The sequence below is a fragment of the Lathyrus oleraceus genome, chromosome 7 (assembly GCF_024323335.1).
Source record: "Lathyrus oleraceus cultivar Zhongwan6 chromosome 7, CAAS_Psat_ZW6_1.0, whole genome shotgun sequence".
Classification (NCBI taxonomy): Eukaryota; Viridiplantae; Streptophyta; class Magnoliopsida; order Fabales; family Fabaceae; genus Lathyrus; species Lathyrus oleraceus.
The window spans coordinates 231,364,477-231,391,405 of NC_066585.1; the positions used below are offsets into that span (position 1 = coordinate 231,364,477).

The 26,929-nt window shown below is 38.7% G+C and overlaps 1 protein-coding gene across 1 annotated transcript; it reads right to left on the minus strand.

The window, feature by feature from the left end:
* Positions 1-347: 347 nt before the first annotated feature.
* Positions 348-25,185, minus strand: LOC127103107 (uncharacterized). Its single transcript, XM_051040394.1, has 2 exons — positions 24,532-25,185; positions 348-617 (listed from the first exon to the last, which is right to left on the minus strand). The coding sequence occupies exons 1-2, from the start codon at positions 25,183-25,185 to the stop codon at positions 348-350; spliced, it is 924 nt and encodes a 307-aa protein (XP_050896351.1).
* Positions 25,186-26,929: the final 1,744 nt, after the last annotated feature.

The following is a 26,929-nucleotide window of genomic DNA, read 5'->3' on the forward strand; positions in this document are numbered from 1 at the left end:
ATGGTACATTCGAAAAATTTCCACAACTAGTTATCACATTCCCAAAGTTTAACCCTTGGGGGTTCCAAATAATTACCTTTTTTGTGAGTCCTACCAGCTTCTGAGACCAATCGTATCCATCCATCTTTTCAATCATATCAGTATCTTTGAACACATGAGAGACAAACCATTTATAAAGGAGTAGAGTGCAACACAACATCAATCCCCCCTTCTTCTCAAAGCGTAAGTGCAAGGTATAATAAACATCTGCAAAAGTGCGGGTACATGATCTTCATCTTTAACCTTAATGGCCCAAAACACACTAATAGCTTCTACGTCCATCAATTTTTACATATTAGGAAATAATACTAGTCCCAAATGAGTAAGGCCATAATTGTATCATAGGCTTCCCATTTTTGGGCTCTAGCAAAAACCTGAGCAGTCTTCTCCAAGTATTCCTGAGGAATTCCTTGTACCTTTCCCCAAACCTTGATGTTAGGAACTAAATCTTCAACCGGAATGTCCAATACTTCTGCAAGCTCCTTGGGTTTTGGGAATTGACCCAATCCCTTATAAGGTCTTTTCTTCTCTTTAGCAGAATCCAATATTTTTCCAAATTCCTCCGATGTTAGGGCCAACTGGAAGTCTCATAAGAGGAAACTTCTGAGTGGTGGATCATAAAACTGGGCTAGTGCGGTAATATCATCCTTTTGTACAAGCATAGACAACAAGCTTAAAATCTTCCCATACTTGAGCGTGAATGCATCTAGACGGACATTAGTCAACCCATCTCTGAATGTAATGAAGTCCCTTACACATGGTACTTTGGCTTTAATTTGGAATGTTTTTATCTTTCTTGGCTCCATCTACTCTTGAATGCTTAATCAATGGAAAATTATGAAATTTCCTGAAAATGAAAAATGTATAAATGATTTTTCTATGTGAATAATGAATGCAATATGATGTTTATGCAATAACAGGGATCCAGGTTTCATATACATCAAATGGTACATCCTATACGTAGGTTCTACGTTCTCTACCCCACACACAAAAGATGGATCCTAAGGTTATACTTTCCAAGAAAGAACATAGAGTCATGGATTATGTTTAGAATCTCATCGCAATACTGGGCTAGTTACATCATGATGAAAGTTCTGAACTAATATACTCTAAGTGGGACCTTTATATTGTTCGAACGGAATGTAGACCCCTAAGTTCAATACTACACAATCATCGACCTTACTAACAGGCTTCCGGTTAAGGAGAGATTCCTAGAGTCACAGATCATATTTAAAATTTCCTCACAATAATGGGCTAGCCACATCATGATGGAAATTCAAAACAGATCTACTCTAGGTGGAGTCTTCATATTGTTCCAACGGGGTGTAGACCCCTCGGTTCAATACTACACAACTTAAGATTCTAATTTTTTTTCTCAAAGCTCAGGTACAGATTTTATCTCATAACATGCATCAACCCATAGACCACCCATCATAGTATCAGAGTAAATCACATATAGCATAAATAATACAAAAGATACAGAGAAACAACATGGAAAAAAGAAACAACATTTTAACATTCATTACAAATTAAACATAATTAGTCTTGACTCTCTCTTGCTTAGATCATAGTCCCCAACAGAGTCTCCAGCTGTCGCATCTTAAAAAATATGATCCCTCGCGATGGTCGCGGAAAAAAAATGATTCGAACAGAGTCGCCACCGAACTTTATTTATTCCGATGAAGGAATGTGAAAATATCGACCTTTAAATAGAATGATGGTCGTCGCAACCATATTCGGGTTCAAGAGTCGATTACGCAAGGGGAAGGTACTAGCACCCCTCACGTCCGTTGTACTCAACGGGAACCTTTTAGTTAAAATTGCGATTTGAATGTTAGTGAATTTTATTTATTTTCTTCAAGTGAATATAAGATTGAGAAGAGAAATGAAATGATATCCTCAAAAGGGGAAAATGGGAGGTTTTTTATTAGTGTGCCTGCTAAGATCTTGCAATCTCGTGCCTATGTATCCTTATAGTATAATAAGGAAATCAAAGCATTCGTAGTTTGGGGAACTACGGTTTGTTGGTGTCTTTTAATGAATGAGTGTTTAGACCACGTTCTAAGGATTAAACATTAGCTTGTTCACTCGCGGTGGAGACTTAAGCGCTAGTTTGTATACGCATTAGAAAGGGCTAAACAATGTTCTTTCTGAAAAGAGTTAAGTTATTGGTTGCACGGGGGCAAAAAATTAATTTTAGTGTATTTGGTATTTTCAAGAACGACAAAAATTAAGCAATATGGTTGACATCAATCATTCAATTATTCGAGGAATAGTAAGGTGAACGTCTCATACTCCCTTTTCGTTCAAATTATTATTGAAAATTGTTTGTGGAAATCGAATATGTGCGGTGGTGAGGCGAGCGCCTCCCACTTTCTTATTCAAGGAATAATGAGGCGAGCGACACTCATTCCTTTATCCAAGTTTATTTAAAGTATTTTAATCGGAAGACAAAAATTTGAGCAATATGGCGAGCGCCAATTATTCAAATATTTGAGAAATAGTAAAGCGAACGCCTCTCATTCCCCTTTTCATCCGAAGTTTTAAATAAAAAAATAAAGTTCTTAAAAATGTTTGATTTGGCAAATTAATAGAATTAATCAGGTTTAGATGATAATGCTTGGTGTTGGACCAAGATAAATCACCATTACAATCATTTCAATATTTAACTTGATTATGATGATGATCGAAAGACAAAATTAAGGACATGATTAATTAGTATAGGAACACATGATTATGAATATAAAATAAGTGAGTAATGAAACTAATCAAATAATTTTGGTTAAATCAATTACTTAGACTATTCAAAATTAATCATTTTAGTCAATTGATTGAAGTGTTAACCCAATTATTTAATTAAAAATTATAATAAGAAAAATAATTAGTAAAATAAATTAATAGATAAAATTAGGATTAACTAGTTATAACATAAAACAAAGTGGAGGAAAAGAATGGGCCAGCAAGGTGGAGGTGCAAATAGTATGGGCGAAGGGGCCCAATAGCCATAGGCCCACATAAACTCTAAGAAGTCAAACAAAAAAGAGAAAAAGAAAAGCGAAAGGTTCGCCTCTTTTCTCCCCTTGTTGGCCGCGTAGGATATTGACAGACTCAAAGAATTAATTCACATTTATATCTCCCATGGCCATCTCTTAAAAATCATGAAAATAAATAATCATCATTTAAAAAAAATCAATTCAAAAATACTGCCATGACCAATTGACTGATTCAACAATTAATGGATAGGGAGATAAATCAACCACGTGGGCGCCACCTCCAAAGTAATAGACCAATTGAAAATAAATTATCACCAATTCCAAACACTGATTAAATGTTGTAATTATTATAATAAACAAAAAATGAATAATAAAAATAAAAAATCATAAGGTGAATCGTTAAAGCATAAACATCAATCAAACAATATCAGACACACTCTCTCTGCTCATGAATTCTCTCTCTCTCTCTCTCTCTCTCTCTCTCTCTCTCTCTCTCTCTCTCTCTCTCTCTCTCTCTCTCTCTCTCTCTCTCTCTCTCTGCTACATTCACTCAAAAAAAAATTCTCCTACTTTAATCTTCCTCTCTAAAAACTGCATCACCCATCAACAACCATTAATCCACAACAAATAGAAAAACCATCTACAAAATCAAACAAACATGTGATCCAAACAAAAATCTCAAATTAACAAAACCGAAAATGAACATCAAGAATCCTAAGCATGGAAATAAGGATTTTCAGTATAAATTGAAGTAACACACACGGGGGAAGATTTTACACAAGTGCAACAACAAGGACCAAATGAGTAAATGCAAAAAGATTGATGAAAACTACCTGATCAGACTTCTCACAAATTTTAGAATTCTACGACTTTATGAATTTTTTGGCAAAAATATTCCAGATTCCGGCAACCCCCCCCCCCCCCCTAGGTACAAACGCTTTTTTTTATTTTTATTTTAGCTTCTAATTTCCGCTTTGAATCCTTCTCTTACTTAATCTTCTTCTGAAACCGTATATGTGTTTTCGATTATTCCTTGGCTTGCGTGGGTCTAGCTCAAATGATTCAAATTTTTGGTTAGAAACTCTGAATATTCTGGATTTGGAGTTTTAATGAATGGATGTCGGGAAGAAAAATCAACAGAGTAACATTACCAATTTCTTCCCCCCTTTTGCTCGTGAATCAGTAACCTTATTTATAGATAGTGAAATAGAGTTTCTGAGAAAATAAGATACATGTGAGAAAAATGTTTACTCGTGTGAATTTCAATGAAATTTTGTCATCTGTATGAAAACTGTGATGAGGTGTCTTTAGAGAGAATCAATCTGTTGTGAAAGTTTTTTGTGAATCCCCGATTTTGTGGGATTACTTGTGAGTGGAATTGAAACCAATTTCCATTGCTGACAAATACTTTTGTTGTGATTGCTTGTACGTTTTTTTGCTTTTTTTTTGTTTCAACCTTGGTCCCCTCTTGTACACTATGTATGTCCTGCTACAATTCTATGTATACCCTCTTGTACGTGTATTTTTATATTAAGATATGATGATGTTTGATTAAGTTATTGGAGTTGATTTTTCTTCTTCTTCAAACGGGTTCTTTGACGAATTTTCTAGAGATTTTTATACTTTTACGATCATCTCTTCTTGTTTTAATAGTTTGTATCAACTTATTTAGTTTCTCTATGATTTCTTCCTTCTTGGATTTTTCCTAAAAATTATAAACATTATCGCCTCTTGATTTAAGAGTTAGATCAGATTTCAGATTCCAGTTCTTAACTCTTAGATATTTGTTAGCGATGAATGTTCTCACATGGATTTCAAAATTTCTAAAGGTTCAAAAACATTTATGAACTAAACATTCACATTCATTTTATTTTCCTCGTGTGTTCATTCACTCTTGTTCGATACTTGAAGATACTCCATAAATCATTTCAAGATTATCCCACATTTCCTTGGCAGAATTACAATTAAGGTCATAAAGAATTTTATTTTCATCTAAATACATAACTAAAAATTTTTTTGTTTTAAAATCAATTTCAAACTTTCTCTTTTCCTCTTCGGTCTAAAGAAAATTAGGTTTCTCTACTACTTCATCATTAATACAGTGGGCAGGGATAAATAGACCATTGACTATTGTTTCCCAAAATTCAAGATCAAAACTTTGAATTAATATTTTAAATCTATCTTTCCATAATTCAAATACATCACCATTAAATAGTGGAGGTGTGTTTAGCAAAGTTCTCTGGTAAAAAGAAGCGTTGGAAGTCATCTTCCTTCTGAGACGGTTAGTCTTTAAACAGGAGTTAGGATCTAATACACAAGAGAGGGATGAGTATTGGAGGTTTGAAAAACGATGATTCAAAACAAATTCATTTGAAGAACCAGAGTTTAAAAACCATTTTATAAAATAACTGAGAATGCAATGAAAATGATCTTGAGAGTATCCAATATGCTTAATAGCTTTTAAAAGGTTATGCTCATGAACCCCCTTATACAAGGAAATGAAGTTTCAGGCTAACTTCTAACCAAACAACGAACGAGGATTGAAGAAGTTCATCTTCACACCAAACAATATTTTGCATAGGTTGGTCTTGAACCAAGACTGAGTTTTGAGTTGGCTATCCTATAGACCGAACCAGTGTTTTATACATGTTGACCACTAACAAAACCGAGATTTTTATCGGGTTGGTCTTGAACCTACTGAGTTTTTACACTAGCTTGAACTCTGAAGTCAAGTGAAATTTTACACCGGGTTGATCTAGGGCCAATTAAGCTTTTAATTGGGCTAAGCTCAAAAACCATTGTGGAGATTTTCACTAGATAATTTTCATGAAAAAAAAGAGAGATTTTTCTTCAATGGCAGATCTCACAAAACAAATAGGACACAAAGATAAATCCCCAAATACAAATAAGAGATTTTAAAATGGTTTAGCTCCCAGCCAAAATAATGACTTCCTGAGGAAGAATTATTTACTTAATATAAAAATATACTCATGGTAAATTTATCGTTTTGCCCTCATCCAGAACAATATTTTCACTATACTCAAGAGTACTCTCAAAGCATTATGGCTAAAATATTTAAGAAATTAAGAAATATTTAGATAGGTAGTGATAGAAATTAAATGTGATATTTTTCCCGTTTTCTAGATGTGAAAAAGTGGTAGATAAACTTTATATTTATAGGCAAAGGCATGGTAAATTTGGAAACAATCCATGGGCCAAATAAATGCTCTAATCTATTAGGATCATTGATTAGGAAGTGCAAATAATCGATTGTAGAGGCCCAAAATGTAATATTTTGATATATAGTCATTATCAATCATTAAGATATTATCTCAATTAATTATAGACTCAATTATCCATCATTTAATCAATTGGGCCAAAGATCTAATTGACTAGATAGTTATAAAAAGTCCTCTAATCAATTGAACACTCCCCTAATTAACTGGCTAGGCCTAAAAAAACATTTTTTGTGATATTATTAAAAGACGAGAGGCCTCTCAAGGGTTTTTAATGTGTGTGTGTGTGTGTGTGTGTGTGTGTTTGTGTGTGTGTGTGTGTGTGTGTGTATGTGTGTGTGTGTGTGTGTGAGAGTGTGTGATTTATCCATAATATTTCCATAAATTCCCTTGAGTCTTTACAATATATTTATTGCTCAAACAGACACGATCAGATGAGCTTTCATGCTTCCTGTCTTTTACACTTTGCAGCTTTAGGTATTGGTATCATTATCTTCGACTTTAGAATCACAAAAGAATCTTGAGTCTTCTTGATGAGGCTTAATTTATCTCCATGTTGTTTATCATCATTTGAAAGTTGAGAGATCAAACCATCGGTGATCCTTGATATCAGAGTCTTCACTTGAATTTTGTTGGACTATAATGTTGACTTTAAACAAATATCTTGATCAACCATCTTGTGTATATTTGACCTCTTGATCTATCTTCAGTGGTTGCTTGAATTTAAGTGTTTTCATCATCAAAAATAAGTAGTTATTGACTTGTATCTTTGTTATCCATAAGTCTCACCATCTTGGATCATTTCTTGACTATACCTATAAGAACTTGGTTAAAAAATAAGAAGTTATTAGTCGCTTGTGCTTGCTTAGCGCTCCCGTGAACATGTCCTAGCAAGCCTTGCTTGTAGAAAGTTGGTCTTGGTAAGGTATTTATGTGTTGCTTGGTGGTTTTTCAGTCCTTTTCACTTATTTTTGATAAATATGCAAGTAGAAAGTCTAAACAAGTGTTTTAACACTTTTCATAGATAAATCAGGGGGTTTTGTATTTATTTCTTGTAAAATAAGTCAATAAGTGCCTATAAATTTTAGTAATTATGGCACTTATAAGAATCCATTAAGGATGAATAACTAGTCCCCTTAGATTAGGTTTCATATAGATGATTCTATCCTAAACATGTGATTTTATATATTTTTTGTGGTTGTTTGTGTAATGACTCTATGATATTAGCTATATAGTTCCATTGATGTTTAATGTTATCTCTTGTCTTTAGAATTGGGAGAATTGATCTAGAGGGGAATGAGACTGAGCGATAATTTGTCTATCTGGTTGGTAGGATAATGAGATTATAATGATCGTTTTAATTACAACGAGGATAATCTTCATTTGTATAGTTTTACGCGCTATTAAACTTTATTCTTAGAAATTGGAGACTCCAAGTACCTAGGATGTTTCTTTGATGAAGCATGTATCCTTGCAATTGTATACTCCTAATAATACCTGGGAGGTTTTTAAATATAGTTTTTTTATTTGTAAAACTAACTTCTTATTTATGTCCTATAAAACCTCCGTCTTAGCGACTAGATACTCCCATTACGTGGGAGGTTTCTTTAAGGAAGTGGGTTGCCTTATGATTGGAGACTCCTGGTACCTAGAAGATTGTTGGGACTTAATTTTGTGTTTTGTACAAGTTCATACATAAATAAATCAAAGTTGTTATAGGAGTAATCGTAGGAATTCTCATATGTATGGATAGAAAATTCGAAAGGGAAGTTTGATGTTTTTAATTATATTTTTTAAACATAGTCATTATTCTCTAGTTTACTATTAGCAACAACAGATCAAATGTTCTTAGCACAATCCACCCCCCCCCCCCCTTTTCATTACTCACTTATCTCGTTATCATCACAAGTGTATTAATCTTGTACTTGTGTAAGGATATACACAATCTTTGTGGAAACGATGATAAAACTCATAACCTTTTGGTTTTTGTGGACACAATTACTACGACACTATTTTCCTCCCAAACGTATATAATCAGATGACTATAAAGGTGGTTGGTGGGTACTTCATAAATCATGATGTGAGGCATAAACAAATGTCTAAGGGCCTAATATTGAACCAGACAAGGGTGATATTGTATATGCCTTGTGTTCAATATAGGCGTGATGGAAAAAGGGTAATTGTACATATAATAATTGTCACCAGAAATTTGTCATATCACATAACATTTTCAGAACTTGGCTAGAAGTGATGTGTTGCTAGATATCATTCATTATTTATTATATTAAATGTGTGTGGTCCTATCATGATTAAAGTACGAACGTCGTAGGAAATTGAACACCGATTGAGAGATGAGATACACATGGCCAAAAGGGGTGTGAGTATCACTATGGAAAATATAGGTTCTAGGAAAGCCACCACAAGAAGTCTAGAGGGAGTCAATCATGTCCCTAGCCCTAGGTTCACATATGGCGAGCAGTGGCAAAATCGTAAAATCCAGGAGAAACACTTGTCATTAATAACAAGGTCTAATAACACTGAAGGGAAGAGTAAAAGAAAAAAGAAGTGAAGGCATATCCATTGTAATCACTGCAAAAGCACATAATGTAAATATTTATAAGCCCTAGCCTGATTTCATCAAACCAAGCTTGGGGGGCAACTGTTCTTACCGGGATTAATGGCAAAAATAAAATCGGCCCATTATCTTACAAGCCTCTGGATTTGGATCATGGAAATCCCTGGAGATTTTATCCAACCACCCCTCTAGTTAAACTTGGCACTCTCCTCCCACCCCCCCCCCCCCCCCAATTATTTTTTCATGATGACAAAAATGTCGTTATCATTATTTACCCCATCTCAAATTTGCATTTGTCGGAAAAAATTCACTCTCAAAGAAACTATAAAAAGCAAAATATCCAGAATATTTAAAAAATCATATTGTGTTTTTGACTGATACAGTTCAAGTTTTGCATTTTTAGCAGAATCTTAAAAACTCAATATGAGTTATTATCAGATTTTTAAAAATCAAGTATGTTTTTTTACCGAAATATTTTTTAAAAAATCCAGTAAAATGCAAATATCTCATATATTTGTAAACTTTCAGTGACATCCCGGATATTTAGAAAGTTTGGTATACCGGATTTTTACTTAAACCCTAAAAAATCGGGCAGTTCAATTTAACATACAGTCCTTATGCGCGCCTAAGATGGATGGTTTTGCTATAGATTTTACCCAGTTCTTCACTACTGATTTTGTATGTTTGTATTGCATATTATTTTATATCTTATGACAAATTCAATTGACCTTTGGTATCTCTAGCATAAATCATTCATTCATTATATATTTTAATTAACGGATGTTTCCCATCTGGGCCAATGTGTTATTGTGGGCATAGTATATTGATAAACATCATGGTATTATTGTTGTTAATGTTTGTTTTGATACAACAAATGGGCTCAAATGGAGGAAAGATAAATTTATTATGGGTTGTGAGAGAGATGGAAACTACAAAAGCCAAAATTCCTCTCAAGTCACTTTTAGTAGAAAATTTAAATGTCCATTTATGTTGAGATATGTGTCAAGTGATAGTGATTGGAAGGTAACTGTTAGATGTGGTGTTAACAATCATGAACTAGCTATGGATTTAGTGGGTTGTGATATATTAGATCGATTAAAACCTCATGAAATACAATTTTTGAATGAAATTAGAAAATACAATTTGGCACCCAGGTACATAGTTGTCTCTTTGGAAGATAGAGATCGAGATAACTTGATGAGCATTACACATATCTATAAGGCAAGATATATATATCAGACAAGCAAGAGAGGTCATTCACGAAAATGCAACATTTTCTGAAACTAATTTATGATGAGAAATACATGTACTGAACCTAAAACAGGGAGGAATCAAATGTTATTGCTGATATATTTTGGACACATCTTAATTCTAAGAGGTTGCTGAACATGTTTCATTTGGTATTGATTTTTGATTATACATATAAAACAAACAAGTATCAGCTTCCTCAAATATGTAACTTTTCCTTTATATTCACTAATGTTATTGTTGATATATTGTGGACACGTTCTAATTTTGTGAAGTTGTTGAACATGTTTCATATTGTTTTGATTTTTTACTATACATGCAAAACAAACACGTATCGACTCCTACTACTTGAGATCATTAGTGTTACGTCAACGAAGTTGACAATTTAGTTTGGATTTTCCTATTTGTAATACGAAAGGGAGGAAAAGTTGACACGGGCACTAGAGAAGTTGAAGGATTTATTCACATCTAAGAAGTTGATTCCCAATGAATTGGTAACAAATCGGGAACTTGCCCTGATGGATGTCATGGAATTTGTGTTCTCATCCTCAATTCATATGTTATGTGTGTTCCATATTACAAAAAATGTTAGCATGAAGTTCAAGGAGTATGTTGAATCTAATAGGCAGGAACATGTTATGGATTTATCGGGGGGAAAGTCATGTATTCAAATAGTGAGTCTGAGTTTAAGGAACACTTGAAACATTTTTAGGTTGTATGAGTAGATATCCCTTTATTTCTTGATTATCTGCACCAAACATGGTTGACACTCTATATAGAAAAGCTTGTTAGTGCATAGACTAATTGAGTATTGCATTTAGGGAACACGACAACAAAGAGGAACATTCTTGTCAATTTGATTTTATTACATAAATATTTATCGACTTAGTTATTACATATTTCTATATTCTTGTTTTATAGGGTTCAGACTACTCATCGGATACTCAAAAACATGTTGAGAACTAGTCAAGGATATTTGTGCAGAAGTTGGGATGTTGTGAACACAATGTTGAAGTTGGAAATAGGTGCAATTAAAGTATCATTTCAAAATAAATGTTGCTAACATTTAGCATCAATGTAACACTTCATTTTACTCGAGATTGAATAGCTTTGAATCAAGACAGTGTATGCAATACATTGCAAAGGAGATGGAAATGATAATATTTGTTGGTTCTAACAAAGTTGTATGTGGTTGCTTCATTAGGACAATGCATGGGTTACCTTGTATGTGTGAACTTACAGGTCTTCAAATACAAGGCTACATTGTTCCATTAGAATCTGAAATTCTAGTTATCAGACTTTAGATGTCACACGGGTTGTTATGACATCCAATTCTGCACAGACAGGAATTATGCAGAACTTAAACGTAAGTGCAGTAAATAACACAAGTAATTGTTTACCCAGTTCAGTCCAACATGACCTACATCTGGGGGCTACCAAGCCAGGGAGGAAATCCACTATTAGTAGTATCAATTCAAAGCTAAACTCACCCGTTTACAACTTATCACTTAATCCCTACCCAATGCAATTTCAATCTTACACTAAGATCAGAGTTCCTACTCACTCCCCCTCAATCACCTCAGTGATTACTACCTTTAATCAATATTAAAGACAATTTGAAGTCACACTTCAAACAACTCTTGATTGTGCTTCACAGCTTTAATCGAGATACACAGCACTCACGCTTAAAAGCTTTGAGCGACACAACACTTACAACTCAATGAACACCCTATGCCACAGCAATCATCTACTTGATAATGGCTTGGCTTACAAGATACGTCTAATACAAGACTCACAAAAATACAGCAGTGAAGTATGATGGACACACAAAATCTTCACGCCTCAAAATCCCCGAAACTGAATGAAGGAACGCCTTCCTTTTATATTGCAGTACCTGGGCTTTTGCACCTGTATTCTCCTGAATTTAAGGTCACGCGAGTTCCCATAAATTCAACATTTAGGTTACTAACAAATAGGCTATTTGTTAGGTTCATTAAATGTAGCTTGGTTGTTGATTTCCTGGATTTTCTCTCAGCTGTTGAATCCCTGAAGAATAGCCTGAGAAAAAGCTGAAACAGAAAACTGAACATCCTACAATATAGCATATGCTGTCAGGAATGAATGTCACGAGATTCAGCTTGACATCAAGGTCCATATGCTGAGTCTGTTTTTCCAGAAAACAGACTGTACAATTTTGCTGACCTGTACATGATCAAAATGACCATACTACAGTAACAGCTTACATTAATAAATGTCAAAGTGTCCAATTTAACATTTACACATTTTGCCTTAAGTTAGTTCTGTTATTCTCTTGAAGAACAGACTAAGTAACATGCTGAAGTATAGCAGAACACCACTCTGTCTAATGTTCAGTAGCTGCTGTCAATGATGAATGTCATAACATCCAGTTTAACATTCAGTCAGTAGGCCTTATGCCAGGTCTGGTCTTCCCTTGATAACCAGACTGGAAATAAATACTAAGTTCTAACAGAACACCAGCTGTTCTATTCCTTAGTATCTGCTGACAGGTATGAATGTCACAGCATCCAGTTTGACATTCCATAAATCCTGTGTTAGCTAATCCTGCAGTAACTACTTAAGTGTGTCATGACTTCAGTCAAGACATCAGAGTACAGTTAGATATTCTAACCTACAATGTAGTCACACATACATACCATGTCATGACATCAGTCAAGACATTAGTAACCAGCTAGTGTTTTACCATATAATGCAGCCAATTAAGCACCTACAAACTCCCCCTTTGGCAAATTTTTGGCTAAAACACTTTGATCCCCATAACAGAGTTCATAGCAGCGGAATCACACACCTAGCAGGAAATAAGCCTAGCTAATACACTCAGAGTGGCAGCACACTCACACACATGGAAGTTAAATAAAAACTTCACAAAGCAGCACACATGAGCTGCTGCAGGGGGGAAGTTAAATAAAAACTTCACACACAGCAGCATACAAACAGAAGCTAAATACACACTTCATCACACATCAGCTACAGTAGAGGAAAACTTCAATCTGTCATGAATGAGAACCTGTTTTAACAAAGTTTAACAAAGTAAACTTCTGTTGTCCTGGGGTATCAGTTATCACTCCCCCTTTTTGTCCAAAAATATTGCCAAAGCAACACTTTAAATTACAAATCCATAAATAGTAAGTAGAATTACACAAATGACAGAAAACACACAAATACAAGTACTTAATCCTCAGCCTCATCATCAGCCTCCTCTTCAGAGCTGGCCTCCTCCTCATCCTCAGAACTTTGCCTATCAGTTCCATCCGTGTCCTCAGCAGAAGTCTCCAATTGCAAGATGAGCTTTTCCAAAGCATGTTGTCATACGGTGAACTGACTTTTATTGGATTTGTAATCGCAATGTCGCGGTTAGCAAGAGTCGCCACCGACTTTTCTTTTATCCCTTAAGGAAAGGTGGAAAAGAACAGGAAAGACCTTAATTTTAAATTCTTAGGTTCGGGAGGTACTTTATACAAAGGGAAGGTATTAGCACCCTTTGTATCCATGGTTATCCATGGGCTCTTAATTGCTCAATCATTTATGTTTTCTTTGTTTGAAAAAAAAAGTGGTTGAGAAATGTATGAAAAATGTTTTGAAAAGGAGAATTTAACTTTGTAATGATTCTTGCATGAATGTATACAAAGTGGTTATCTCATTTAGTTTTTTGAAAGTAGTTTAGAAAAATATAACTTGGCAATGATCCTAGTACGGATGTATGCTAAGTGGTGATTTTCCAAAAGAAGACGTTTGAAAGGCGTGGGGTGTGAAAAGCATTTTTTTGTTAAGAATGAGCAATTAAGGTTATACCTGTCCGAGGTCTTTCTGGGCATTTCCCATCCTTATGAGGGTAAAACTGTCCTTACTATTGAGAAGTAAGTAGTTTTATCCTGGGGATGTATAAGGGTCATCGTAGGGTCATCGATAGGTCATTGAAGGCAACAGTTGTGAAGATACCTTAGCATTCGAAGGGACTATCATCATTTAACCGTAGGCTACACCGAAGGGTCATCGAGGGACAGAATGGTATTTTCGAAGGCAACATCCGAGGGACTATGATGATTTTACCGAAGGGTCTTTGCTAAGGATATCCCCATATTCGAGGGACATGACCGTAATATTGTAATCGTGGGGTAATAGAGAGAGGTCCGATATCATTAATTTAAAGTCCATGTTTTAAGTTCATTAGGTAATTATGGTGAATTTCCACATTAAAACCAATTAAAACCAACACATTAAAATCAATCAATACATTAAAAATCGACACATTAAAATTAATTGGTAATCAATATGAATCTTCACATTAAAGTGAAGTAATTTGGACTCCATCTCCACGAAAGTCTCTCGCACGTAAGGGTACCTAGCCGGCCACTTCATTGGGGATATGGAAGCTTTTACATCATTCAACGCACGGGTTAGAGCATAAGGATAAAATATGATTTAATTAATACCATACAATGCCATAAAATAACAGTTAGAGTTCAGGCCAAATGATGCAACAATAATGAAATACACATAAAATGGAACAGCAAAGGGACAAAGCAGCCACTGTCCCGTTCGCTGCTGCCTCGCCTAGCGAAGGCTCAGCGAAGGCTCGCTGCAGACTCGCCTAGCGATGAGCTAGCGAGCGACCACGGGTTTGGAATTTCAGAACAGCATGACTCCAGCATATTACATATCTTATCACATTCAATTACAGCAATAACAGGGTCCAATATTCATGATGTTCAGACACATTTAAGCTTGCATGCAAAGTATGAACTCGTATCCAAAAATTCAATATATCATGCGGTGTTATGCATTTAGAGCTTATGGAATGAAGACATAAAACGGTAATGATACACAAACCTGTTAGCAACCTAGGGATGATGCTGAATTGACGGATCCTTGCTGGTGTCGGGTTGCGTTGGGCAGTGGTAACTCCGGTGCGGATACGTGGCCGTCAAAGTTCCCGTGCTAGGGTTTCCGTCCGTCTTTCTCTGCTTTTCCGTGTTGGTTCTCCGTTTTTCGTCCGCCTCTCCGTTGTCTTTTTCGTGGCAGAAGAGCATGTATTTATAGTAGTGGCAATAGTGACCTAATGGGCTTGAAATGAGGTCCAAAATTTCCAATTTTCGCAAGCTTCGCTAGGCGAAGGAATTACTCGCCTAGCGAGCAAATTAGGTTTGGGCTTTTTCTGGACCTGACGCTTCGCTGGGCGAGTGGCATGCTGAGATACTCGCTAGGCGAAGGAGCTGCTCGCCTAGCGAGCAAGCTACTTTGGACCGCCTGTGGATTGGGCCTGTAGTGAGCTGGGCTTTTGTCCGTTTGGCATCAGTGCCTTGCGGAACAAGTCAGAGGGTCTAGGAAAATGCTTTGTAATACCAACGGGCAAATTTTGGGGTATGACAGCTGCCCCTGTTCAATATTCTTGAACCGAGAGAGTAGAATGGTAGGTGTCGTTCGTGGTCTGGAGGTGAAAGATTATTGAACACTTAGAATGCCCCAAAAATTTGCACATGTTCATTTGTCTTGACGGAGATGGGCTTAAAGATGCCATCCAAGAAACTTGCTGAGGAGATTTCCAGATTGTGTCGTACGTTAGACGATACCTAGAGACATGGGTGTCACACCGGGTCATAAATCAGACCGTATAGTGAACCATCCATTATGCTGTTGACTTCGTTGGGGAGTCAGAGTATGCTATACTGCTGGGGATGAGGGATCAGAATGGATCGTACGCTAGATCGTATCTGAGTTGCAGAATGAGCCGTTCATTAGGCAGATGACTTTGCTGGAAAGGGAGTAGTCGTATACTAGACTACCATTCAGGAATGTACCTGTCCGAAGGTAGCACCTGAGAAAGGGAGTAGCCGTATACTCGACTACCATTCAGGAATGTACCTGTCCGAAGGTAGCACCTGAGAAAGGGAGTAGCCATATACTAGACTACCATTCAGGAATGTACCTGTCCGAAGGTAGCACCTGAGAAAAGGAGTAGCCGTATACTAGACTACCATTCAGGAATGTACCTGTCCGAAGGTAGCACCTGAGAAAGGGAGTAGCCGTATACTAGACTACCATTCAGGAATGTACCTGTCCGAAGGTAGCACCTGAGAAAGGGAGTAGCCATATACTAGACTACCATTCAGGAATGTACCTGTCCGAAGGTAGCACCTGAGAAAAGGAGTAGCCGTATACTAGACTACCATTCAGGAATGTACCTGTCCGAAGGTAGCACCTGAGGAAAGGAGTAGCCGTATACTAGACTACCATTCAGGAATGTACCTGTCCGAAGGTAGCACCCGAGAAAGGGAGTAGCCGTATACTAGACTACCATTCAGGAATGTACCTGTCCGAAGGTAGCACCTGAGAAAGGGAGTAGCCGTATACTAGACTACCATTCAGGAATGTACCTGTCCGAAGGTAGCACCTGAGAAAGATGAAGGTTTAACTTGGTCGTACATTAAACCGTATTTGAGCAGCATCTGGTCTAACTTGATCGTACATTAGACTGTATCTGATGCCTGGAAGGTCTAACTTGGTCGTACATTAGACTGTATTTGAGTTGTTGAAGGAGTCATATGTTGAGATGAATCCGGATGAACCGTATGTTAGGTTGTATCTGTATACATTGTATTTGCAATAAATGTTTGGGATGGGCTTAAAGATGCCATCGCTAGGAGGATATCGAAGTGTTGTCAGAATGAATGTTCCCATGAATCGCATCTGGAATGTGTATCTGAATCTTGTCTGTGATTGATAAAGGCGTCTACCTGAATGAGCCTTTTACTTTGACTATATCAGGAGGATAATTAACCTGCAAAGAAAGGTTAGCTTTATGCCATGTCATGATGCATGAGATGTTTTATGCTTTCGAAAATAAATGCGAATGTTGTATGCATGCGTATGTTGTGAAACGATGTAATGAATGAGTTATGCGTATGAGAAGTTCTGCTTGGGGACTCTACTGGGGAAAATAAATCCCCATCTACTGATTGGAGATATTCGTGTGGAGGACCCTCTCTCGGCTGGGGGTTCTGATTTCTGTCTGATGGTAGAGATATTCAACAGAGCCTGGCTAGGGATGGGTGAGATGATCAATCTGCCTGGTGAGGCCGACCTCTGTTGGGGAATAGCTGGCTGTGCCGGGGAATACCGCCAATTTCTTCTGGGAAAAACAGGCTTGCTGGGGAAGAGAATTGGTAGCGGATTCATTGGAAGCATGGTTAGACCTTATCCTCGATCCTGAAGTCTTGTAGTAATTGCTATTGCTATTCTATGCATGTATTTTTGGTAAACATCAGTCATATTCAAATGCACATATTAATTCAAATTAAATCAATGGACATTTACGCAACCAAAACAGAAAAGTAAAAACAAAAGCATCTTTTTTTTTGAAAGAGGGTTGTATTGATTTTGAAAGGAGGCCTATAAACAGGCAATTTGTGTACAAGGAGACAGAAATCCTAGTAAGAGGAAATTGTCGAAAACAAAGAGAAAGCTATGTGGAAAAAGTCCTATTGATTTTAAGTCTACTACCGCCATTATGTCTTCAAGCATCTCATCCCCTGCTGTCGGATAGAAGTGATTGGCTTGGTCAGTCCCTGGAACTTGGATGAAAGTTGATTGAGAACGGGACATAGTCATGCGCTTAAATCCCTAATTTTTGCCTGGACCGCCTTTTCAGGTTTTCAGTCCACCAGGATACCCTTTTTTGCCCAAGCCGCCTTTTCAGGTTTTCGACTTGCCGGGTGTACATTTTTATATGTTTATCCCTAATTTTTGCCCGAACCCTTTTGGTTCGCCGGGATGCCCTTACTTTTGCCTAGGTACGTCGACCTAGCGGGTCTCTTTTATGCGTAGTATTTTTTTAACTATGTCCGCGTTCACAGGATGCGGGAAATCTTCGCCATCCATTGTAGCAAGTATCATGGCTCCACCCGAGAATACCTTCTTAACCACAAATGGCCCTTCGTATGTGGGAGTCCACTTGCCTCTGGGGTCACCTTGTGGTAGAATGATACGCTTGATCACCAAGTCGCCTACCTGATATACCTATCTCTTGACTCTTTTGTTGAATGCTTGGGTCATGCGCTTCTGATATATCTGCCCGTGACAAACAGCCGCAAGTCTCTTCTCGTCCATCAAGTTTATTTGATCGAGTCGAGTCTGAATCCATTCATCTTCGTCTAAGCCCGCCTCTTTCATGATTCTTAGAGAGGGAATCTGAACTTCCACTGGTAAAACGGCTTCCATTCCATAGACTAAAGAGAAAGGGGTTGCCCCTGTCGAAGTGCGGTAACCATGAAGAGCAAGAGGTAACATCTCCTGCCGGTCTTTGTATGTTACTGTTATATTCTTGATATTGTTAGCAGCCTCCACGGCGCCGTTCGTCTTTGGCCGGTACGGAGAAGAGTTATGGTGCTTTATTTTGAACTGCGTGTAGAGTTCAGCTTAGTACCATTATCAGTGATAACTCTCTCCGGAGACAGCAGGTTTCTCAAGTAGATATTTGATAGAATCCATCTTAGAAATCAATAAAGTGGTATGATTCAACATATACTGTCTTAGTCGGCGAGCAGCCTAAGCCAAAGCACAGTAAGCTTTCTCGAGCTGTGAGTATCTTGTTTCACAGTCGGTGCCTTTTGCTAAGGCAGTGTATGGCATGCTCTTTTCGACCAGACTCGTCATGTTGCCTCAGCACACCCTATTGAATTTTCTAACACGGTCAAATACATGATTAGAGGTCTTCCTTCAACTGGTAGCATTAGAATTGGAGGTTCTTGGAGATATTTCTTGATTTTGTCATTCATCATTCCATACCATCTCTTGATTTTTCTTTTTTGGTTATTTGAAGATGGGTTTGCAGGTAGCAGTCAAATGTGGGATGAATCGGGCAATGTAATTCGAGTGCCCCAAGAAACCTCTGACTTCTTTCTTGTCTATTTCAGTACCCATTGCAATTTCAATTGATTCCTCCTGCGGCTGTATGGTCTTTTCTTCTTGTAGTAACAGTCTGACAAGTTCACCAGGGACTTCACAATCTTCCTCGCTTCCATCCCCGGCTTGGTAGATCGGATTTTCAAAGTCATACTGAACAAAAGCAGAACTATTATCAACAGGATCCAGAGTGGATATGGGTCGGAAAACTGTTACGTGCGTGTGTGCAAGAAAACATAGCTTGTTTTGAAAAAAATGACAGGAAAGATAAAGAGCGCAATATTTGAATGCAAAAAGTCCATTGATTTATTGAATATGAATATGCTTATGAAATGACAAAACCCTTGAAAAATTAGCTATTATGCCCCGGGTATAGACACAATGCTTTGAAACACAAAAATAGCAATAACAATTACTCCTGACTAAAGGAAATCGGGATAGTGTCTTCAGCCTTCCAATTATTGGGTCCGTCACCAATTGTTGGGAAAATCCAGCTATCCAAGTCATAATCGTTATCAGTATCTTCCACAGCATTGACAGTCTCGTCATGATTAGGCAGAGGGGCAGTGATGCCATTAGGAGTCTCCGGAGGATCAAAGATAGTCGCCTGTATCTTCCCACTTCGAATGCCACTTTCAACATGTTCACCTGTTAATATAAGTTCAGTGAAACCCAATGAGGAACTCCTCAATAGATGGCTGTAGAATGGGCCAGTCAGTGTGCTCATGAACATGTCCACTAATTCTCGATCAGTCATAGGGGGTTTGACTCTGCCAGCCAAATCTCTCCACTTTTGAGCATATTCTTTGAAACTTTCTTTAGATCCCATAGTCATATTCTGCAACTGTAGCCGAGTAGGCGCTAGTTCAGAATTATACTGGTACTGTTTATAGAAAGCAGTTGCTAAATCAGTCCATGTGTGGATGTCAGAGCTCTCGAGCTGATAATACCACTCCAATTGTGTGCCAGACAGACTCTCTTGGAAGAAATGGATCCAGAGCTTCTTATTAGTGGTATACGGCTGAATCTTTCTCACGTAAGCTCTCAGATGCATCTGAGGACAAGATGCCCCATCATACTGAGTGAAAGCGGGGACCTTGAATTTGCGAGGAATGATCACATCGGAGACTAGACCCAAACTTTCAAAATCCAGATCGGGCGCCTTCTGACCTTCCATAGCTAGCATGCGTTCTTCCAGCAACTTGTACTTGCCATCTTTTGGAGAGTACTGTTCATTCTCGTAATCTTCATCGTCATCCTCAGGGTTGAAAGGATCAGCATTCTCATCTTCTGAATCTGTCTCTGTTTCCTCTTCTTGATCCTTCGGAATTCTGATTTTGATTCCCGCAGCCTGTCCTTTAAGCCTTCTTCCCGGGTTAATGTAACTCACAGCTTTCTTGTCTTTCTTCTTCTCGACCAAAAGAGCCTTCAGTTCCTCCTGCCCCTTGGATAAGCTTAGCATCATCTCCTTGAATTGAGCATTCTGAGTCTGGAGATCTTTGACAGTTTGTTCGAGATCCATTTTTCTGTTTGGAGGAAAACCGTGAGAACACTGATCCCTTTAGAGTACCTGTTATGCAATGTTATGTTATGCTATGCAATGTATGAAATGTTTTCAAGGCCTTTTGGAATTTAACTTTGTATAGACTACCAAAAAAGGAAACTTTTTTTTGTTTTTTTTTTTTTTGTTTTTTTTGTTTTTTTTTGTTTTTTTTTTTTGTTTTTTTTTTTTGTTTGTACAAAACAGAGCAAAGTTAAATCCCTAAGTCCTTGAAATGGTTAGTACAATGTTATGATGTCATGATGTTATGATGTTAAGATGTTATGATGTTATGCAAGCGCAAACATGTCACACAACAATTATTCCTAGGTTTTAAGGCTTGCATGAGTTCCATAGGTAAGTACCCTCCCCACTGAAGTTTGGTTGGTTCAACCTGTCCTAGAATAGTAACCGGGTTCTAGAAGGATCTCAGATCATCGACCTTTCTTTAAGTCCACTTCAGTGCAACGCCAAGTGGTTGACCGAAGCTTCCCTAAAGTCCAATCTCAAAGAGCGTAGTATCGAGTATCGACCAACCTCAGTCGGAACCGAAGCCAGTTATCTCACTACTTTCTAATGGCTAGGATGAGTTAATTAGGGTTCTAAAGGTCAGGTTAATGCTTTGATGACACCACGCGGAAGCCAAATTTTTTCTCAAGTAACATGAGGAACATCAGGACAACCAAAGTGTCGCATTAACCGTAGCTATCATTTTAACCATTCCAGTATACGCCGGATAGTCGCGATGATCTATTGCTACTTACCTAAGGTACACTAGATCCGGGTGTAGGATCTTTCACTCAAAAGCCCCCTTAAAAGAAGGAACAATAAAACATAAATGATTTTTTTTTTTTAGGTGGACCTCTCTTTAACGCGTCCCCAGCAGAGTCGCCAGTTCTGTCATACGGTGAACTGACTTTTATTGGATTTGTAATCGCAATGTCGCGGTTAGCAAGAGTCGCCACCGACTTTTCTTTTATCCCTTAAGGAAAGGTGGAAAAGAACAGGAAAGACCTTAATTTTAAATTCTTAGGTTCGGGAGGTACTTTATACAAAGGGAAGGTATTAGCACCCTTTGTATCCATGGTTATCCATGGGCTCTTAATTGCTCAATCATTTATGTTTTCTTTGTTTGAAAAAAAAAGTGGTTGAGAAATGTATGAAAAATGTTTTGAAAAGGAGAATTTAACTTTGTAATGATTCTTGCATGAATGTATACAAAGTGGTTATCTCATTTAGTTTTTTGAAAGTAGTTTAGAAAAATATAACTTGGCAATGATCCTAGTACGGATGTATGCTAAGTGGTGATTTCCAAAAGAAGACGTTTGAAAGGCGTGGGGTGTGAAAAGCATTTTTTTGTTAAGAATGAGCAATTAAGGTTATACCTGTCCGAGGTCTTTCTGGGCATTTCCCATCCTTATGAGGGTAAAACTGTCCTTACTATTGAGAAGTAAGTAGTTTTATCCTGGGGATGTATAAGGGTCATCGTAGGGTCATCGATAGGTCATTGAAGGCAACAGTTGTGAAGATACCTTAGCATTCGAAGGGACTATCATCATTTAACCGTAGGCTACACCGAAGGGTCATCGAGGGACAGAATGGTATTTTCGAAGGCAACATCCGAGGGACTATGATGATTTTACCGAAGGGTCTTTGCTAAGGATATCCCCATATTCGAGGGACATGACCGTAATATTGTAATCGTGGGGTAATAGAGAGAGGTCCGATATCATTAATTTAAAGTCCATGTTTTAAGTTCATTAGGTAATTATGGTGAATTTCCACATTAAAACCAATTAAAACCAACACATTAAAATCAATCAATACATTAAAAATCGACACATTAAAATTAATTGGTAATCAATATGAATCTTCACATTAAAGTGAAGTAATTTGGACTCCATCTCCACGAAAGTCTCTCGCACGTAAGGGTACCTAGCCGGCCACTTCATTGGGGATATGGAAGCTTTTACATCATTCAACGCACGGGTTAGAGCATAAGGATAAAATATGATTTAATTAATACCATACAATGCCATAAAATAACAGTTAGAGTTCAGGCCAAATGATGCAACAATAATGAAATACACATAAAATGGAACAGCAAAGGGACAAAGCAGCCACTGTCCCGTTCGCTGCTGCCTCGCCTAGCGAAGGCTCAGCGAAGGCTCGCTGCAGACTCGCCTAGCGATGAGCTAGCGAGCGACCACGGGTTTGGAATTTCAGAACAGCATGACTCCAGCATATTACATATCTTATCACATTCAATTACAGCAATAACAGGGTCCAATATTCATGATGTTCAGACACATTTAAGCTTGCATGCAAAGTATGAACTCGTATCCAAAAATTCAATATATCATGCGGTGTTATGCATTTAGAGCTTATGGAATGAAGACATAAAACGGTAATGATACACAAACCTGTTAGCAACCTAGGGATGATGCTGAATTGACGGATCCTTGCTGGTGTCGGGTTGCGTTGGGCAGTGGTAACTCCGGTGCGGATACGTGGCCGTCAAAGTTCCCGTGCTAGGGTTTCCGTCCGTCTTTCTCTGCTTTTCCGTGTTGGTTCTCCGTTTTTTCGTCCGCCTCTCCGTTGTCTTTTTCGTGGCAGAAGAGCATGTATTTATAGTAGTGGCAATGGTGACCTAATGGGCTTGAAATGAGGTCCAAAATTTCCAATTTTCGCAAGCTTCGCTAGGCGAAGGAATTACTCGCCTAGCGAGCAAATTAGGTTTGGGCTTTTTCTGGACCTGACGCTTCGCTGGGCGAGTGGCATGCTGAGATACTCGCTAGGCGAAGGAGCTGCTCGCCTAGCGAGCAAGCTACTTTGGACCGCCTGTGGATTGGGCCTGTAGTGAGCTGGGCTTTTGTCCGTTTGGCATCAGTGCCTTGCGGAACAAGTCAGAGGGTCTAGGAAAATGCTTTGTAATACCAACGGGCAAATTTTGGGGTATGACACATGTTTTCTAGTCTCCAGCTCTTTGCAGGTCTCTCTGAGAACTGCCATAACAGCAGCTTTGTCTGGTTGGTTGCCAGCTTTGGATGTTTCTCCCGATGTCAAGACAATATCAGGGACATGCTTGCCCAGGAACAGTTTGTAGCTGAAGGCCAAAGGACTCTCTCTTCTTTTCACAAAGTCATTATCCGTCAGGATGTGTGGAAATTGATTCAGCACAATGCCACATATGAGAGATGGAAAGGCAATAGGTCCCTTCACACTAAAACTCCCAGCATGTTTCATTGTCTGATCAAAGATGTACGTACCATAGTCCACCTTTGCCTTGGTTCCCACTGCATAGATGAACTTTCCTAACATCACAGACACAGTTGACTTGTGATTTGTGGGTACCCAGTTGGCTGCTCCAACTTTGTGTAACATTGCATACTTTACACTTAGTTGACTGGTCACCAGCTTCCCTTTGAGAGGCCATTTCCGGACTTGCTTTGCTGTGATGACTTGACAGATTGTATTGTCAGTCACTTCAAGCTCTGGTTGCACTTCATCTGCTCTTCCCAAATACAGATTTATCACTGAGGGGGAAAAGGTCACACACTTGCCACGCACATAGACCTTTCTGAATTCTCTGGATTTCCCATCAGCACACTCCTCGGATAGATTTACAATGAACTCCTTCACTAAGGTCTCATAGCATTTAGGGAGTTGAGTCACAGTTCTCATCAACCCTGCCTCTTTGATGAGATCCACAATCTCTTTGCATTCCAATGCATTCTGAGCCAGTTCTCTCTCCAAGGCCAGCCTTTTGTGGTAGACATACTTCCACCTGTTAACACTGGAGGCAAAGTGGAAGGACACATTGTCAATGGGAACTTCTGGGACACTAGCAGCCAACTTGCTAGAACACGGCTTCTTCCTGGACATGGATGTTGTGACATCACATGGGACATCAGATTCAGACTCCACCACCACAGCCTTGGTCTTCAACTTCTTGGGCACCTCTTTGCTCCAAGATTTGGAAGGTCCATGACCTTTCCTTTTGCGAGCACTCTCTGTCCCTGTTTGCTTGTGAGGAGTTGTCTCATCAACTTCCTTGGATGGAGACCTTTGCATCACTGTCTTTTTCCCTCTCCTAGTTCTGACCCTCTTGGCTATGCTAGGGATAACCGAAGCCAACAGTTCGTTATCAGAGAACTCATCCAGGTTGACTGTGTCAGCTCTAGGGTTGGCCTCAACATCTTGAGGGACACTTACCTTCTCACCTCTCACCTTGCTTACATGTTTATCATTCTTAGGACCCTCTTCAGGTAATCCAGACACATTCTCCCTTAACACTACTGCGGTTTCACGACATGCAACATCATCGGGAACGATAGTGTTCAAGGGAACGGAAACCCCAGGAACATTCCGATCACCGGACAGAATCTTAGTGACCATAGAGGCAATGGCATTGTGCACATACCTCGATCCTTCCTTGGAAGGGTTGTCCAGAGCGATAGCTGAGGAGATTCTGGAGACCGTTTCTTTTGGTCTTCTTGCATGGGGAGACGTTGCAGCGTTGGCACTAACTTCCTCCCGGTTGGGGTTGCCAAACTCCGTGCTGTGAGAATCGGACACGGTAGTGAAGGGGGTGGTATCGGATTGGTGTGCCATGCTGAATATCTCAGAGGGAAGTTGAACCGTTTCTTTGGATGAGGGTTTGCACGAATGGTGATTGAAGCGACGGAATGTGAAACGCTTTATGCAAGAGTAAGGTCTATTAGCTTTTGACCACTCATAGCTCACTATTTGTTGTTTAATAATTTGACTTACTAAACAGTAGCTAACTAACTTCATTAGTTGCTATAAATTTTCAGACGTACGCATTCCCTCTTTGCCCTTACTATTGTCACACTTAGCAGCGTACAATGTCATGACATTACGGGTGACATTATACTCTGTCTGCATCAGGTTCCTCCATGCTAGGGTTGACCACCTGCCACCACACGCTAGGTGTTGAGATTCTGCAGACGACAATAATACACACCTCTGTCTATCCCTTGCTGTCATATCCTTTGTATGATGACCAATAGGTGCCAATGGCTCATTACTTTCAATCAGGCATTTTCCACAGTCTGTCTTTTTATCTAAAGACAGATATGAGACTCTTCTCATAGTTCTCTTGGAACTGCTTTTCTTCATTCCTTGTACCTGAAGGTGATCAAGTCTTCCAAGTCCCAACTTCCCTTCCTGATCTCCCTTGGCTAAAGGACACTTGGGAAAGTTGAGAGAGTCTTTAGATTTCCATAGATAGCAATTATCTCTGGATCTGTCTCCTCTCATCACTTCTTGATTGCATCCATTCAACACCACACATCCTCCCTTGGTAAATTCCACCTTGCATCCTTGGCCACATAGCTGGCTTATGCTTATGAGGTTCACAGTTAGTCCTTTTACTAACAATACACCACTCAATTTTGGAGCTTCAGGACAGTCCAGCTTACCAACACCCTTGACTTCTCTTTTAGTTCCATCACCAAATGTTACAAACTTGGTGGTAGGAGGATGTAGATTCACTACTAGGTTGCTCATCCCAGTCATATGCCTTGAGCAGCCACTATCAAGGTACCAGTCTTGTCTGATATGTGCCCTTGAAGATGTGTGAGCAAGGTTAGCAACACACTGTTGATTCTCAGGAGAGAAGCGAAGCTTAGGTGCCTGCTGCTTAGGATTGACCTGAGGTGTCTGCTTAGCTGCCCATGTTTGTTTCTTAATGGGGACATTATGCGTAGACACCTTCTTCTTAGGCCTACCTTGTGGGGTCTGGTTTGGGTAACCATGCAGCCTATAGCAGAAGGGTTTTATGTGACCGAATCTACCACAGTAATGACATCTCCATCTCTTGAATTTCTTCTTCTGATGATTGCTCATTCTGGTTCCTCGATGTTGAGACATTGTATGTGACTTCCCTTTGGATTTCTGAACTTTAGCCTTTGGGCGTGTGCGTTCAGCTGATGATCTTTTCCCAAGGCCTAAACCAGAAGTGGTTCCAGACTTCTGTCCTATCTTCAGGATCTCTTCCAAGGTGTCAGATCCCTTATCCAACATTTTGATGGATTTGGTCATTTGGTCTAGCTTAGAGGTCAACAAAGAGATCTCACCCTTCAGACCCTCTATGACTTTCAGCTGCTCTAGTTTCTCAGCTTCTAGCTCTTTGATGAGTTTCTTATGCTTTTCTCCTTGGATACACACTTCTGCACTTTTAACACATAGTTCTTTATATGAGGTAGCAAGTTCATCCAAGGTGAGCTCATCTCCACTTGAGTTATCTTCTGAGGTACAGACACTGGTCAGAGCAGTGACATGTTTGGCAGATTCTCCTTCAGATTCACTCTCAGTGTCTTCTTCTGACCAGGTG